The 15,972-nt window shown below is 35.6% G+C and overlaps 1 protein-coding gene across 1 annotated transcript; it reads left to right on the top strand.

Moving 5' to 3' along the window:
* Window positions 1-3,080: 3,080 nt before the first annotated feature.
* LOC143468202 (cubilin-like) lies at window positions 3,081-14,933 on the top strand. Its single transcript, XM_076965236.1, has 38 exons — window positions 3,081-3,230; window positions 4,208-4,249; window positions 4,467-4,645; window positions 4,803-4,947; window positions 5,060-5,104; window positions 5,201-5,379; window positions 5,501-5,645; window positions 5,737-5,775; window positions 5,908-6,086; window positions 6,594-6,738; window positions 7,167-7,199; window positions 7,279-7,311; window positions 7,422-7,600; window positions 7,722-7,866; window positions 7,946-7,981; window positions 8,073-8,251; window positions 8,340-8,490; window positions 8,614-8,670; window positions 8,754-8,825; window positions 9,253-9,437; window positions 9,630-9,777; window positions 10,001-10,036; window positions 10,144-10,322; window positions 10,608-10,752; window positions 10,830-11,012; window positions 11,075-11,278; window positions 11,392-11,533; window positions 11,707-11,818; window positions 12,002-12,240; window positions 12,448-12,611; window positions 12,777-12,809; window positions 12,906-12,953; window positions 13,030-13,198; window positions 13,323-13,395; window positions 13,505-13,650; window positions 13,994-14,099; window positions 14,224-14,338; window positions 14,465-14,933. Exons 1-38 carry the CDS (start codon window positions 3,143-3,145, stop codon window positions 14,503-14,505), a joined length of 4,539 nt encoding a protein of 1,512 aa, XP_076821351.1. The 5' UTR covers window positions 3,081-3,142; the 3' UTR covers window positions 14,506-14,933.
* Window positions 14,934-15,972: the final 1,039 nt, after the last annotated feature.

Here is a 15,972-nt window from a genome sequence, read left to right as displayed (position 1 = left end):
TTATCGTTAGCCTAGTTTGACAGGATATCCGTGGATATTCTTGGGTAGTTAAAAATTTTAGGTCATTAATGAAATCCAGCAGATGGCGTTTTTGCTCAATGTGAGGAAGAAATTGATTGGTGCGAAAACGGACTCGATAAGTCTTTGTCGTACCACATGATGTCAACAATGTCACATTAATTAAATCCGATTAAGTCAAAGAAATGCCGCGAATGAGTGGCAGCTACTTGACATCTACTGTTTTGACTTGCAGCCAAAGACGTCAGCAAAACCAGACCAGCGGAATATTTTTGAAACTTTGTGAAAAGATAACTATCACTCATTACGTAATAACTTATTTACTTTTAGATAATTCAAAGTCAACGTAATAAATATCGAGCAGTTATCAGTATACTGATCTTTTTCTATAGGACTAGAGGTTTAAATACATTTTTGTGGAAACTTTTTAATTTTATCTGTGGTCAATTATTGTATAGATTTCACAGGAAAACCGCAACTTGTAAGCTGTTGTCTGCGATCCAAATGATTTCGCAATTCAAGTCACGTATGTTCTTATAATAGCTTTCGGCAAGCCAATGCTTGATAAATATCTGGAGGAAGGCAGTATAAACCGGCCGCTATTGATGCTTTTCAAAAAAATCGAGCGATAATAATTAATCGTCATCAGATAAGGTTTTAGGGAAGTGAAATCTTGATATATATACGATGGATCATAATCCAAATGTCATATATTGCAAAACGATTCCTAAAGCAAACAAACTGATACTTTTCATTCCATTTGTCCTTTGCAAAACAAGTGCACTTGTACGCATTAAACTAGGCATGTACTTTTTGAGTTTATTTTGATTGTACTCAAAACTTGATGATAGAATGGAAAATTTTTATCAAAGAGGATGATTTCTTTTCAAATAAATTGTTTTGTGTTTATAGCGTTTATCAACCAACCTGCCCGGAGGGGACAGCTGCTGGTTACAAAGACTTCAACATTTATGTGAAATATTTTAAATGTTAACTGCTATCACGCACGCGACGAATTAAGATATTTAAAAGACAGGGTTCCTGGAGTTACATATTTCTGATTGAACAACAATCAATTACTGCAAGTGTTGCTTTTTCTTCGTAAAATCCTTTCTAGTATGTACATGTATTTCAATTTGTTAAAACACATGTTTTTTACAATTAGACAGCTAGAACTGTATAACTTATTATACAAGAATTCAGTATTCTAGAATAGTTTTTTCCCAACGAAGAATTCTGCATCTTCGCACAGAATACTGAGCTGCGAAAAATCCAAGTCCTAAATCACACGTTCAAATATGCGAGTTACTTATTTAAGTGCCTAATTTTCACGTCTATCAGTACGATACGGCTACATTTACAAGGGCTAATGTGTGATGGTGCATAATCCTGTGATGTGAATGTAAGTAAGGCATACTTATACAAATTATGTGTACTAAAAACGGCAAAAGTGACCTCTTCTGGTGTCAATTAAAAGCAATCGTCTTACAAACAAGAGAAAATTTTTTCTCAAGGTGTTAAAAAAGGCGGAAGTTGAATTCGTATACATATTGAATTCGGTTGTATTATACAAAATTGAATTCGGATGTAGCCTATATATAGAGTTATGTATTTTCTCATAGAGCTTAATATTATGAGACGCTGTTTCTTTTCGTTGCGCTAGTATTAAAATAAATTTTGTCTTATCCCATTTAAATATTTTCAAGAAACTTTCAGACACATTATAGACAATTTTAAAGCTCTTTCAACGCATTTTTTATCAGATAAACGGGCAATAACGACCTGATGTTACTGAATAATAAAATTGATATACGCAGAAATACACAAGATTTTAATCTCATATAGTTTTTGCGAAAGAAAATATATTCTGGTATTTTTTTTTGTAATGTTACATAGCAAAAATGGAAATCGTTAAGTACCGAGTTATAATGGACAAAGGATGAACCACCTAAATCAAAAATTGCACGCAAGGCGTATTTTCATCGAAAATGTCAGACAACGCAAGGTTATAGTTAGAGGCATTTCACGCAACACGGAAGAAATTAAGAAGTACGTTGACATTTAACCAATAACATGGTTGGGCCTAGCTAGTTCGTGATGGCCGAAGACTGCGAGAAATATTTTAAATTTTTGGAACAAATACATCGACTTTTATGACGTAATAAGGCCACTTTTGTTAACATTATTGATCATGATCAAGGTGTCAAACGTTAGATTTACCAGAAAAACAGCATTTATAGGAAGAGCTGCTTTTTGTAGCTTGAATTGATGTAATAGGTTTTTCGTGATAGTTTTAGCAACAGGTGTGCACGTTGTATCAGACGTTGGACAAAGCAGTTTTAATTCTTTTTGTATATTTATGAAAAAGCTAGGCTTTAAGATGTTTGATGTACTTTATCTAAATCTGCGGATATCTTATTGCGAAACACTTTAGTAGTTTACATAGAAAATTAAACATACGTTGTCAAAAAGTATTTCGTCGCTGAGATCAATCACATAGTCATTGCAATACACAGTCGATAATTAAGATTAAGGCAACTGGATACATGTGTAGCCTCCAATATTTCACTAAACCAGTGAAAGAATTGGTCAAGTTTTGCCAAGTTTAAAAAATAGTAAGAAAGGTGTTTTACGGAGAGATAAACAAATTTAAAATCTACAGACATTTCAAACAGGATAATGTTTTATGTAATCTCCATAATTTAACATACAACCTAGGTGTAGGGCATGCAAACAAATCAAACAAGTATCCTACATTCTAAAGGGATTATACGTCAAAGTTTGACTAGAAGCAGTTTGTTAGCCAGTGCAGTACAATGCCACCTTCAAACTGTGGTATTGTAGTTCATAAATCATAGTGTAATTGAGCTGACGTTCAACAAGAATTTAGTTCAACGTTCTTGTAAAGACGTTATAACTTAAATAAATTTCAGATTCAAAGGTTTGCCATTAGCAAACAATTTTTCTAATAGCAAATAAAACTCAGTTGCAAAAATTAAGACTGAAAGTACTTGAAGCAGTATAACATGGAAAATTTAGCATGGCTTTGCGCGTTAATATAATAAGTAAGTTGTCATAGCAAACTTTTTTCCTAGATCTACGTAAATAATAAAGTAATGAAAAGATGAAAATGAAACTTTACTTATTACTTGCTTTTCTTTGCATTACGAAGACCGTACTCACACAAGAAGCTGCGACACCAGTTGAGTCAGGTAACAATTCGGTGAAATGGTAATATTGCATGTTGTTTATCGATGTAACAATGTCCTAAAGCGGCCTAAATAATATTTCACTGAATATTTTGGTGAACAATTAATATATTGGTCTTAGTATTTACCGATATGATTATGAAATGTTGCCATCTCCAAACAAAGCCTCGAGCTTATAAATTAAACCTTAAATGGGTTTGAGATTTCGGAGAAAATTGAGATTGCCGGTTGATTGGTATAACTATATGTCGTTTGACTGAATACGGTCGTAACTAATTAATTAATCGAGATAAAACTGATCGAATGCAAAAATATGTTCAAAACAACAAATACCTACAAACAACCTAGCACATTGCAAGAAACGCCGGAAATAGGAATGGCTGTGTGTGATCAAAGATTTCTTAAGCACTGTAAGACTGCGAGGTATTTCCATAAATCTTGCGTATTGTCAGTAACCATAATTTGAGTGAAAAGGGCGTATGGGAGATTATTAGGCCTAAAGTACAGTAGTTACATACATACGCAAGCATTCTTATAACTTTCTAAGTGTATTGAAAACAATCAAAATCAGCTTGGCATACCCCAGGCCATGGAAATAAATGCTGTTTATATGTCGTAAAGATAACTCTGCCGTAATGTTTTACTACCTACAAGATGGCTTTGCCAAGATTATCTGTACTTACTGGCGCGTAAACTCTGAAACAAACGTTACTAAATATGTACATGGTGATTTATAATGCATTTATAAAAGTACTCGAATACAAATATAGGTTAGTTTTATGTATGAGTAAAACAGAGTTGTAAAGAAAGAACTTTACCACCTTTGCTCTAACATAAAAAATTATTTTTTTTCCTTACCCTTATCATGTGCGCGTTAATACTAAGAGTGTATTTCCTTAGTAAGTTATTAAATTGTGTATTGCTTTAGTATGCACTGATGTGTAGTTCTTAAATTAACGTTTCTTTGTTTTTTTCTACAGCCTTAACGCACGCAAATTCTACGGCCAACACAAATAACGAAGGTTCGTAAATCGTAACAAAGACATTTCATTCACACAACGTGAAAGTAAAATACCTTGCTCAAAATATAACTACCGTAAAACCTCTATTTCACCGCCATATAGCGCTCTATTTTTCTACCTTTCTTTAAAAGTGGCGTTCTATTAGAGGTGGCGTTCAAATAAAGGTGGCGCTCAAATAGAGGTTTTACGGGTATATTGAATTTAACAACTTTTGCAGCAAAATGTGGTGGCGTGTTTATGGCGACAAGTAAACCCCAAAGATTAACCTCCCCGGGTTGGCCAAACCCTTACCCAAGCAATCAAAACTGCACTTGGATGTTGACTGCTCAACAAGGATACAGGATCAGGATAGACATCTTAACTTTTCACACTGAGCCGTGCTGTGATCATTTGGAGGTACAGCATAAGCAAATCCGATCAAGTTTTATAAATAACGGATATTTAGTATCTTTTTGTACGTTTCTGTCTCAAGTTTTCTTGTTAGACAGTGCATGTACTATGCACGATTGTAGGTGTTCTATATAACTTGAAACAATTGTTTTTATTGTCTAAGGTTTATGACGGTAAAATAGAAGTTCACAGATACGTAGGAGAAATTCGTGCTTTCGAACCTTTTGTATCAGAACACGACCATCTAACGCTAAAATTTCGTAGCGACGTATCTATTGAATTTGCTGGTTTTGAAGCTACCTTTGTAGGTAAGGCGTATAACCATATACATTAAAGAGTTGGTTTGTATGAAAACCATAAATGTGTAGTAGCCCAAGTCATGTACGATGCATATTTCATTTCATATATTCTTGTACACAGCAACTAACTCGGAAATGCCATCCATGATGTCAACCCCTTCTCCAGGTAACACAGCATTTTTCTTTCATTGATAAACAAGCTAATAATAATTAATCAGATAACATTGCTGATTTTGACTTCTGCATTTTTACATTGTACCAGCTCCGTGTGGATTTGACGCTGCAGCAACAACGTTTAGTCATCAATTGAACTCGCCAGGGTGGCCGTTACCTTACGGGATCAGATTGGACTGCGTTTGGAGACTGACGGCAAAGGAGGGAAAACAAGTTCGATTGGATTTCATTTCGTTTTTTACAGAAAAATGCTGCGACACCCTTACCGTGAGTAAAACTAATTATATTGCAGTGTCTAAATGGCGGTCGTGCGTGTATTTCGGTTGCTCATGGGAGGTGGTGTGGGAAAATCAATGTTTCATTGACTATTCCAAATTTCCAATTACAGATAAGCGACGGAGATCGAGAAATTGCTAAAATTTTTGGGACAGAAATACCGAAGGATCCCATAGTGTCATCATCTGGGAGCTTGGTGTTACAGTTTAAGTCAGATTCTTCCATATCCAGGAATGGATTTCAAGCGTCGTATAAAGGTATAAAAAGATTAAAAGAAACAAGAGCAAGAATTACAACCCGAAAAAAGCATGAATTGTCTTATTCAAAGTTACTTATTTACAATTTTAGAAGTTGAAAATGTCGCAGTTCTAAGGCAACCGTCACCGGGTACGTATTGTTGGTTTACTTTGTGATGCAGCAACAAGTTTATTTCACAAAACCGGAACGAAAAAAAACTTGAATATTACGGAAAAATGTGTTGTACATGTATAATAACACTTCTAATATTCAACTATACAGCGCCTTGTGGTTTTACTGCAACTGCGACGAATGTATCTAAAGCGCTCAATTCTCCGGGGTACCCTGCCATTTATGCAGCTAGTCTGGAGTGCGAGTGGCTTATAAACGCACTACCTGGGAAACAGATTCTGCTGGAATTCTTCTCGTTTGATACTGAAAGCTGCTGTGACTACTTGACGGTGAGAAAGAGTAATTGTGACCTCTAATAAAACAGTTCGTTTGAACATCACATTCAAAACGTGAGCTTACTGGAAGGAACTTGTCTTTTTTGTATAAGTTGTCACTGCACTTGTCACTTTGTATAAGTACTTTGTTTTTGCAAGTAGGTTTAAAGTCAGATCGAAATAAAGTGGAACCCAGTGATTGACTAAGTCAGGAAAATAATTGTATTATGTTAGGATTTGGGCGTTCGGGCACTAGAGATGAATAAGATTTAATTCACCGCAACTTTTCATTAGAACATCAGAGCTTTGATTACTCTGGCTTTGGTATTAAAAGATAAAAATCTTACCTGGTATTGTTTATATCTGAATAAAAAAAACACACATTTTTCTAGAAAGACATAATATGTCTCATATGAAATGATTAATACCGATTGTCGTCCACAAAACAATGGCAAAATAAATGACTCACTAAACTTTTGCGTCAGCTGTAAAATCAATTTATGTTGTTTATAATGCCAAAAGATTTCAAGTGGAAACAGCAACACTACCAGGTTAAGAGGCAAACCTTCGAAAGACCTTCGTTTTGTGTCCGAAAATGGATATTTTCTACTTCATTTCCATTCTGACAAATCTCATCAAAGATATGGATTTCAGGGACGTTTTTTTGGTAATCAAGTTGTTACATGGTTGTACCTACATTTCTATTAAAATATCGTTTCGTGATGGTACTTTTAGATTGTTTTAGATAGGAATGCGTTTTTATATCAAGGACAGAATAATATCATCAACGAAATGAATTTTAATTTGAATGACTAAAGTCCATCAAAGCAAAAAGTTGTTGAATCTTTTGCTAACTATAAGACTAATAAATCTATGCTTAACTAAACATGACCTTGGTCTTATTCCATCTCGTAATGCTCATATTCAAATACATTTGACTCATTCCGCTTTGATCTTATTTCTTTGATGAAATTAATAAGGGTTCCTTTTTAGACTTTTAATATGTTCATATGAAGTAGACACTTTTGTTATAGGCTTATCTACCTACTCCTACGATGTTGTATACTTTTGCATTTAATATTTGTTATGTTGCAGAGGTAGAAGCAGGCGCCAACATAACGGCCCTTCGTAAGTAGAAAATACAGCAACTTGTAATAAAGCGTTATGGAATTTAACAAAAAGGTTTAAGTCTTGACTTTTTTTACAGTAAAACCAGGAATTAACGACAGAAATCGTGAAGGTAACGTTAAACATACTGAAATTTTGTCAAAACAAAACGAAGAAAAACAGAAACACAAACGCCTTTTCTAATAACTTTACAATCCGCCGCTTATGACAAAACTTGCGCAGGTGCCTGCGGCTTCAACGCCATTGCAACCGAAACTGTACAAACACTCGATTCACCGGGATGGCCTGAAAAATATGGACGTCTGGAAGAATGTGTTTGGAGATTAACAGCACGGGAAGGAAAACAAGTGGAGTTAACAATCTCTTACGTTGATACAGAAGCTTGTTGTGATACCTTAATGGTAGGTTATGTGTGCGGGTACTTGACAGAGCTTGAACAAAGTAATTTTCCGAAAAATACTTTAGTCAAATACATTGATGATACGAATTACTGCATAATTTCTTATACCTGTACTTATCCAGATCTACGACAGCAACACAAGATTAGACACTGTGCGTGGTAGCAATGTAGACCCTAAAGTATACAAATCCACGGCAGGAGTGTTACTCCTTCGATTTCATACAGATGACACAGTGCAACATACTGGATTCCAATCCACTTTCAAAGGTTTGCTACAACTTCAAGTTGGTATGGTCCAGTGCCATTTCACGACAAAAAAAATGAATTTATCTTTTTGCATTTACAGAAGTAGAAGAAATTACGCCAACAGAGCCTGCTCTAGGTAAAATAGCGGTTGAAAAGACAAATTTTGTTTTGTGTTTCAAATGTCATGCTCATGCATCTTGATTTTTTTATATTTACACTTTTTTCAGCGTCGTGCAGATTCAACGTCAACGCATTAGCAACAGAGCAATCATTGTACTCTCCAAGGTGGCCGTCATCGTACCCGAGCAGTCAAGACTGTGAATGGGTAATCAGCGCAAACCCCGGGATGAATTTGATGATAGAAGTTCTTCATATATCCACAGAACTTTGCTGCGATTATTTAGAGGTCTGATTGACATAAAGTTGACAATTATAGGCAATGTTGTTCCAAAAAAGTGGAAAGTAAATGCAAAATGACTTAACTCATTTTGCAGATTTTTGATGGAGATACAGTAGTGGAAAAATTGCAAGGTTTTATACTGCCACGCTCACCATTCACGATGCAATCTCAAACCGGAAGGTTTGTTTTGCGATTCCATTCCGATTTCTCCACTGAGTACAATGGCTTTGAAGTCAAATATTTTGGTTTGTTTTAAGCTATTTTGTAAACAATTCTAAGGTTTTGTTGCGAACATGAGCAATAAGAACTCTTTTACTCATTATCGTTCGAGAATAAGCAAAATATATTGAGACAAAGCGTTTTCACAGAAACCAGCGATAGTGTTGCAACACAACCTCCGGCCACCAAGCCAGCAACAATAACAGGTAAGAAGGGCACTCTCAAGAATGATCTATTAAAGCTAAAATAGCTTTTAAAAATTTTCATGAAAGCAAATTTGTAAACTTAGATAGCGGAAGGGTAGAAACAGAAGATCCTTTTGCCATGTTCACTCGTCGAACTACACCAAAAACGTCACCAGGTCAGGCTGAAAATCAACGAATTGTTTCGAAACGCGCTTGCTTACGCATTGATATATAATAATTAATTTACTGTTCTGTATGCATAATATGTAACCCGAACCGCAAACCTAAGTTGTCTAAAAAGTCGTGAAAATAATCGGGTTAAAACTAATTTACAGATAATAAGCTTTACTGTAGTTGACCAAATACCAGCTAAGCTGTGTTCAAAATTTAACTTGCCTTTGTGGAACTGATGGGCTGTGTTGACCCAACGTAGAACAAAGTTTTATTTACGATATTAATGAGTAACGACTGGTCAACTTACAACTTATCGCTACCTATAGTAAATAAACAGAACTCAATTGAGTGTAATTTTGATACAAATTTAATCTGTATAATAATACTGTATGACACTTTTCAAAACTTTGATGACTTTGTATTGTTTAGAAATTTGTGGTGAAGAATTACGAATTGCAAACAGTACTTTACAAACGCTAAGGTCACCCAACTTTCCCATGCCGTACCCACCCAGTCTGCAGTGCAACTGGATAATCAGGGCACCGACAAATAAAACATATGTCGTATTGGACATTAAGGAATTTAACATTGAAGAATGCTGTGATCACGTGTTGGTAAGTGAACTTTGTAACATTTACCGAGATCATGAATTAACAAGAAACAACAATTCCCAGTCCGTAATCAAATATGCAGTCGCGTTTTGAGTAATACAAAGTACGAACATATAGGGAACATGATATACGCCCGAAGTTTAAAGCCTGTTTAAACTACAAATATAGTTTAGTTTATGCACTTACATTCTCTAGCTGATGGACGGAGGAGAACAAGTGGCGGACTTATCGGGGTCTACGTTGCCCTTCGTTGTTTATAAAAGCAAAAGTCAAGAAGTTGAAATACATTTTCACTCCGATGACTCTATGGAAAAAGAGGGATTTAGGCTGACGTACTCAACATGTAATATAATACACCTCCAGGCGTAATTACTTACAGAGTAGTTGGTACTCTGCTTGCTTTCTTAAAAATCTATTTTTATTTTTAATCCATGTTGTAGTTTGAATAGCCAAAAGCTTCGTCGACGGCATTTTAGAAAAATTTCAAACTCAATAATCTTAACGTTATTTTAAGTTTGTTTCTAACGTTTTTAATCTTAATAAAACGAAGTTTTCTTATTTTGTAGCTGATACACCTGGAATGTATGAAGCACCCAAAACAGGTTAGCTAGCTAGCTTTCAAGGGCATCCTTGCTATGCAAATTGTATAAAAACTGCACGAAAAAATTGTATGCATAAGTACATAGATAGCTTCGTATGCTCTACTTAGTTGGATGTGGATTTGACGCCGAAGCTACACTTGAACCCCAGTATTTCACGTCACCCGGTTGGCCTGACGAATACATGAATTCTAAGTCATGCACATGGAATATTAACGCACCTCCTGACAAGATAGTTCGTTTCGAATTCACGCGATTTGACACAGAAGATTGCTGCGACTACTTGGAGGTACAAACATGGGTGGCATGATTACATAAAAAAGAACAAACCTAATTTATGAAGTTCTAAAAAGAAAAGAAACTATTGTAACTATACGTTGAAATGACCTTCGCAACAAAATAATTTCATCAAAACAGAAATAATATCTATACCTACATATGGATATTGTCTTAATAGCTTTTACTTTGGAATATTTTTTAAGCAACATGAAATAATTTGCTAGTAAATATTTCTGCATTTCGTATATTAAGTTTTTTTCGGAAAGCATCTGTTAGAAAACACGTGATGTTATAGATAAGGGAAGGCAAAACTATTCTACGCCATCTTCAAGGCGAAGTTGGAGCAGAAGTTTTAACAACCACCACCTCCAACGTAAGCGTGACGTTTTTCTCCGATGGAAGTATCAGAAGAGCCGGATTTAGAGGATCTTTCGTAATGAGTGAGCTTAAATTACAAACTAGTTGATCTCTAAGACTGTGACGTCAATTGAAGTGCTTTGGTTTCGTTGTTTTCTAGACGACATCGAGAAGAAGGAACCTTCCAGTATGCTCAAATGCTATTCCGGACTTCTTATTTTCGGTGAAGGTATCGACATCCACGAGGAAGAAGAAACTGCCCGATGTGAGTTTGGATCCTCTTGTATAGAAATCACAGCAACAGGGATCAGCACCCTTGACCCATATGGAAGCCCCAAATCAGGTGAGAATAAATCATATTTTAACGTTCCATAACGTCCTTTGTAATAACCTCATCATGTGCAGTGCATGTATCGGTTGGTCAATGCTTGCCCAATTACGTGTGTGCTGGAGTGACGTGTTCGCAAATTCAACACCGTGTTTCACCGCTGCTGGTATCTAACCTAACCGATTGCACGGTGAGATGCTGCAACCAGGATATGTGCAATGCGCCCATCTTACCCACGGCTAAATCACCAACTATACCACCCTCGTCTGCTCCACAGGAAGGTAAGCAACACGGGCACAAGCAAAAACTTTGCCTTGGAGTTCCGATGACCTCATGCAAAAATTGTATGACTCTGCTCGGCTGACAAGGTGCTAAACAAAATTCACGCTTTTAGAAATTTTCAATGAAGACATGTGTCTAAATGACGATGTAGACTTCATGCCTGGTTGCACTTACAGAGAGTTGTATCACAAAGCATGGTTGTGCTCAAGTCTCTTTTTTAACAATTATCCTTATATTGATACAACGCAGTGCAGGTATTATCCATTTTAAAAGTACCGTAAACATAACGAACTGCACAAAATTACACATAACATCACAACAGTGTATATATATTTAAAAAAATTAATGCGTATACACTTGCCCAACTCTATTGCCAAGTTACGCAAATTATACCAAAATAAAAACTTTGTTGCATTATTGAGTTTAGCAACAATCTTCAGCTCTATAGAAGTTGCATCTTTGGTGTGCAAAAGAGATGTCAAGTCGGGTTAAAACCAATATTTGCGCGATACAATCCAGCACTTGATGATAATTTCCGAGTAAGTCTGCCTTAAGTTTAATGAAATTTCTTAATCTGCAAAAGCAAAATGCTTTCAGTGTTAGTCACAACAGCATGAAGTGTGTGAACCATGAAAGATACGATGAGTGTAGCTAGAATCAATGTTTTAAATAATCAATTTAAGGTAGATTGTTTGTACTTAATCTTATGTTTTGTTGCAAAGATGGCGGCATTGCACAGTTTTGCCAACCTAACGACCATTATTGATCCGGCCTACGACGTTTTTTGTGAGAAGAACGTGGATGAAATAGAAAATCTATCCGGGGGGTTCCTATCCGCAGTGTCATCCATTGTAGCCGTTAATGTGCCGTTTTGTGACCTCGAAGCTCTAACGAGTGCAACCGACATGTTTTACCAGCTCATTTATCAGCTTATTCAAGTAGAGGCAACAGAATTTTGCAGGTTTATAACAAATAGGACTACAATAATTCATTATTTGTATAAACATATTGGCTGGAATTTACATGATTTTGCCATGAAATCTATTAGATCATTATCAACTCGTGTTTCGCCCTGCAGGTAAATTTACCATAGTAAGCTGAGAGCGTAAGCTGTTAAAGAATATCTATAATGAATCAAATAAACTTTGCAACGCCCTGATTGTCATAGGCTTTACTCCGACGTCCTTCACATGGTGCTTGAGGTCACCCGCGCCTGCTCAATAAACGACATTGAACAGGGAAAACCCATGACACAATTACTGCGGAACTCAAAAAAGCTTCTACAGATAATTCCAGATCTGCTTGTGGAATATACAATACCCAAGTGTCTCGGTGGGTTATAGCGCAAATACAAACGTATCTCTTAGATATACAATACCGTCAACGAACAGTTTGATAACAAATGAACCTTTGTTACAACACTTACAACAGTTATCGGTTTACATGTACTTGTAAACATAACCTCCTCCAAAATTTGTTCTGTTTTCTCTTTTGTAGCATTTGAAAATTTGGACAGATACCAGCCACCAGGTGAGTTAACTGGTAATTAAGAAAATATTTACTAACTTTTGCAAAAATAATTGCAGATTGAAGAAAATATCTTTTAATGATGAGAAACTTTTTCAGAGCCCATGATGAATCAACCGGTTATTTTCTCTGAGCCTGACGCTAATGGTAGGTTCGAGAAAGCGATTGTGCATAGATGTATTATAATTATTGATCCAGCAATGAACGCAAATTTGTAACTTAGGCTGCTGGTCTTACAATGTCGACCTCATGTTTTTGATCGACGGCTCTGGGTCAGTTCAACCAGCTGAATTCAGGCAAATAATTGAGTTTGTGAAAGGGGTCACCAATTCCTTTGATCTCACCCGCAACAAAGTCGGTATTTTGCAATACTCCTATTGGTATCGAAATAGGTAAGATACTACTTTAAATCAATTTCAGTGGTAAATTTCGTGGCAGAAAATTCGATTTTTACTTTATGAGTTTTGTATACTGTTGTATGCAACGCAGTAACCCGAACTTGTTTTGATCGTTTAGACCGATTGATAACCAGCCATATTTGGAGACAGAAATACGACTCGGACAATTTACAAGTAGACTGAGGTTTGGTGTAAGTATTAATTAAACAGATTTCACCTTTTGTATTTATTCTCAATGTCAGGTTTTCCACAAAACCATCGAATGTGGCATTTGATTGCAACACAAACAATTATTTTCAGATTGAAGCCGACAAAATAAAACATCACGGTTTTCAGAGCTACGCTGCTCACGCTATACAAAAAGCTGTAAGAGTTGATTTCGCTTCGTCTGATCGACGCGCCGAACGATGTACTAAAAAAGCAATTATATTAATAACGGACGGAAGGTACATTGGGCTTATGTTTACCAATCTAAAGATATATACGTATTATAGCGGCAGGGACATGTTATGCATTGATACAATTATGATAGATCAACAGAATGCGTAATTCACGCCATTGATGTTTATTGTGATGTCACAAGCTCATCGCGAAAATGTTAATGACAATTTAGATTCGAATGTTTCTTTGTCGAAGGCTTAGATTGAGTTTTAAATCCGCTAATATCATATCATCATATTTGCATATCATATCTAATATCATATTATCAATATCATTAATCATGAGTATACTTGACGTTAATGTCCAAAAATATCATTAGCTAATCGACTTTGCTATAACTGTCTAAAGGGCGACTGACGCCATTAAGCTTGAAACAAGTGCTAACGAAGCAAGAGCGCTCGGCGTCAACATATACGCGGTTGGAATTAAAGATTATGTCCAATCTCAGCTGCAGGTATAATGGCGTTATAGTTTTTCGACGATACTGCATGGACATATTTTACGGCAAACTTACTGAGCAATAATTAATCTCTTTAATGTTATTAAACATTTTCTCCAATTTTTTCATAACTGTATAGATCATGGCAACCGGAGTGCGGGGTAACAACGATCGAGTCTACACGGTTGAAAATTTCGAGGATCTTATCTCATTGGTCCCGCCTGTTCGTGATGAAATTGATAAACTTCTCCATCGTAAGTAAAAGCAACGAAACAAACAAATCAAAAAAAAACAGCCGAGTCAAGTTCATACAAAAAACCGTATATAACAATTGCAAGTTTCTAGTTTGTAAATACGTTAAAAATTTTGTCTTTTTGCAGCGAAAGTTGTCGTTTTAAAATCTGGGGAATATGCAGACTGAACAAGGACAAGAAATATACTTACATTAGTTCCAAGGATGCACTTATTTTCTTTCGAGCGTGTACAAATCAACTTGTATTGAAGTAAACGACAAAGAAAAATGTTGAAGCTCGTTATTTTGTTTTTGCGACTTCTTGGAGTTAAAACAATCAAGATTTTGGTGTTTATTAATATATCAGGTCCGTTATTCATGTGGTAAACAAGTTTTATGCACGGTAATAACTTTACCAGCAAATCTCGTTAAAGATAAACCGGCCAAATAAAAATGGTTGTTTAGATCCTATTGTGTACGCTTTGCTGTTTTGCAATTTTAAAATTATCTACTTCGATGCTCGATCATTTATTCATTCATCACAAGTTGCTGTATCCGTTTTAACTCAAACGACGTTTGTTTTCATTAAAAATGTTAACATGGTTAAATGGACAAAATATGCATTTTAGCAGATACAATGTGGTTTGTGTTAAAAACAAAAGTAATCCAAACACATGAACAAGTTTTTGATACGGTAATTTTTGGTCCGGACATGATGGATTAGTTTTTACCTTATCATGGCACATATTACTTTTGAAGAAAGGTAGATCTGCCTGCTGGGCAATGCGCAAATCTATTTCCGTACTATAATCTTACCTTGCTGAAGCTGGCATTTATATCAAAAATTGGAATACCTGTGGCCCGTGAGATCCTTGCCACTACGAATTAAGCATAAGAGGCTGGAAAATACCGATTTGGCTAATTTCGACTTCGTGTTTTTGTGCAAGGCCACTCTGGATTATATACTTACGGATTGTTTAAAACATTACACAAGGTACCATAATGCGTTATAATTACTCATCTGGGTAACTCCAAGGCTAGTCATGATTGATTCATTATATCACTATTTAGCAATGCTTACGATAAAAGCAATTATTGTAATGTTTTTATTAAATCTCAAGTGAATAATTTCCGCGAATCCGCGTTAAAACGTGTTAATGTAAATGACGTTTATAAATATTTAAGTAATTAAAAAGGATTTCTTTCAACCCAAGGTTAAAAAGAGTTTCGGGCGTTCAAAACTACGTTTATTCAGCCAGATTGTAAATAGTTTCGTGGATTTTTTTTCGTGTACTTCCAGTTAATATTTATCAATGAGGAATCAACTTTGGGTTTTAAGGTAGGTATTATTACATCTTTTTAACTTAAGCAAGGCGTCAACAAGAGCAATTAAAACGACATACAGTATGGACAGATAAATCAAGTTTTGCAAAGAAAATTATTCATCAAGATTCGTCATACTATTACGAAAGATATTTCTCATATTTGTTTCAGATAAACAAAAAACAAGATTGTAGAAAAGTTCAACTTGTTTATGCTTAGGCAGCCGAAACATATTATTGCGTTTAGCGTATCGAAGGTTTTTTTTTATCCTTTGCCAACACAATCGATGTCTGCGTCCTTCCTAGAACTCGTGGTGGTTTTAATAAAGTTTGC

This window comes from Clavelina lepadiformis, chromosome 8 (genome assembly GCF_947623445.1).
Source record: "Clavelina lepadiformis chromosome 8, kaClaLepa1.1, whole genome shotgun sequence".
Taxonomy (NCBI): domain Eukaryota; kingdom Metazoa; phylum Chordata; class Ascidiacea; order Aplousobranchia; family Clavelinidae; genus Clavelina; species Clavelina lepadiformis.
The sequence above is the reverse complement of the archived record's forward strand: the minus strand, read 5'-3'. Positions and strand labels throughout refer to the sequence as shown.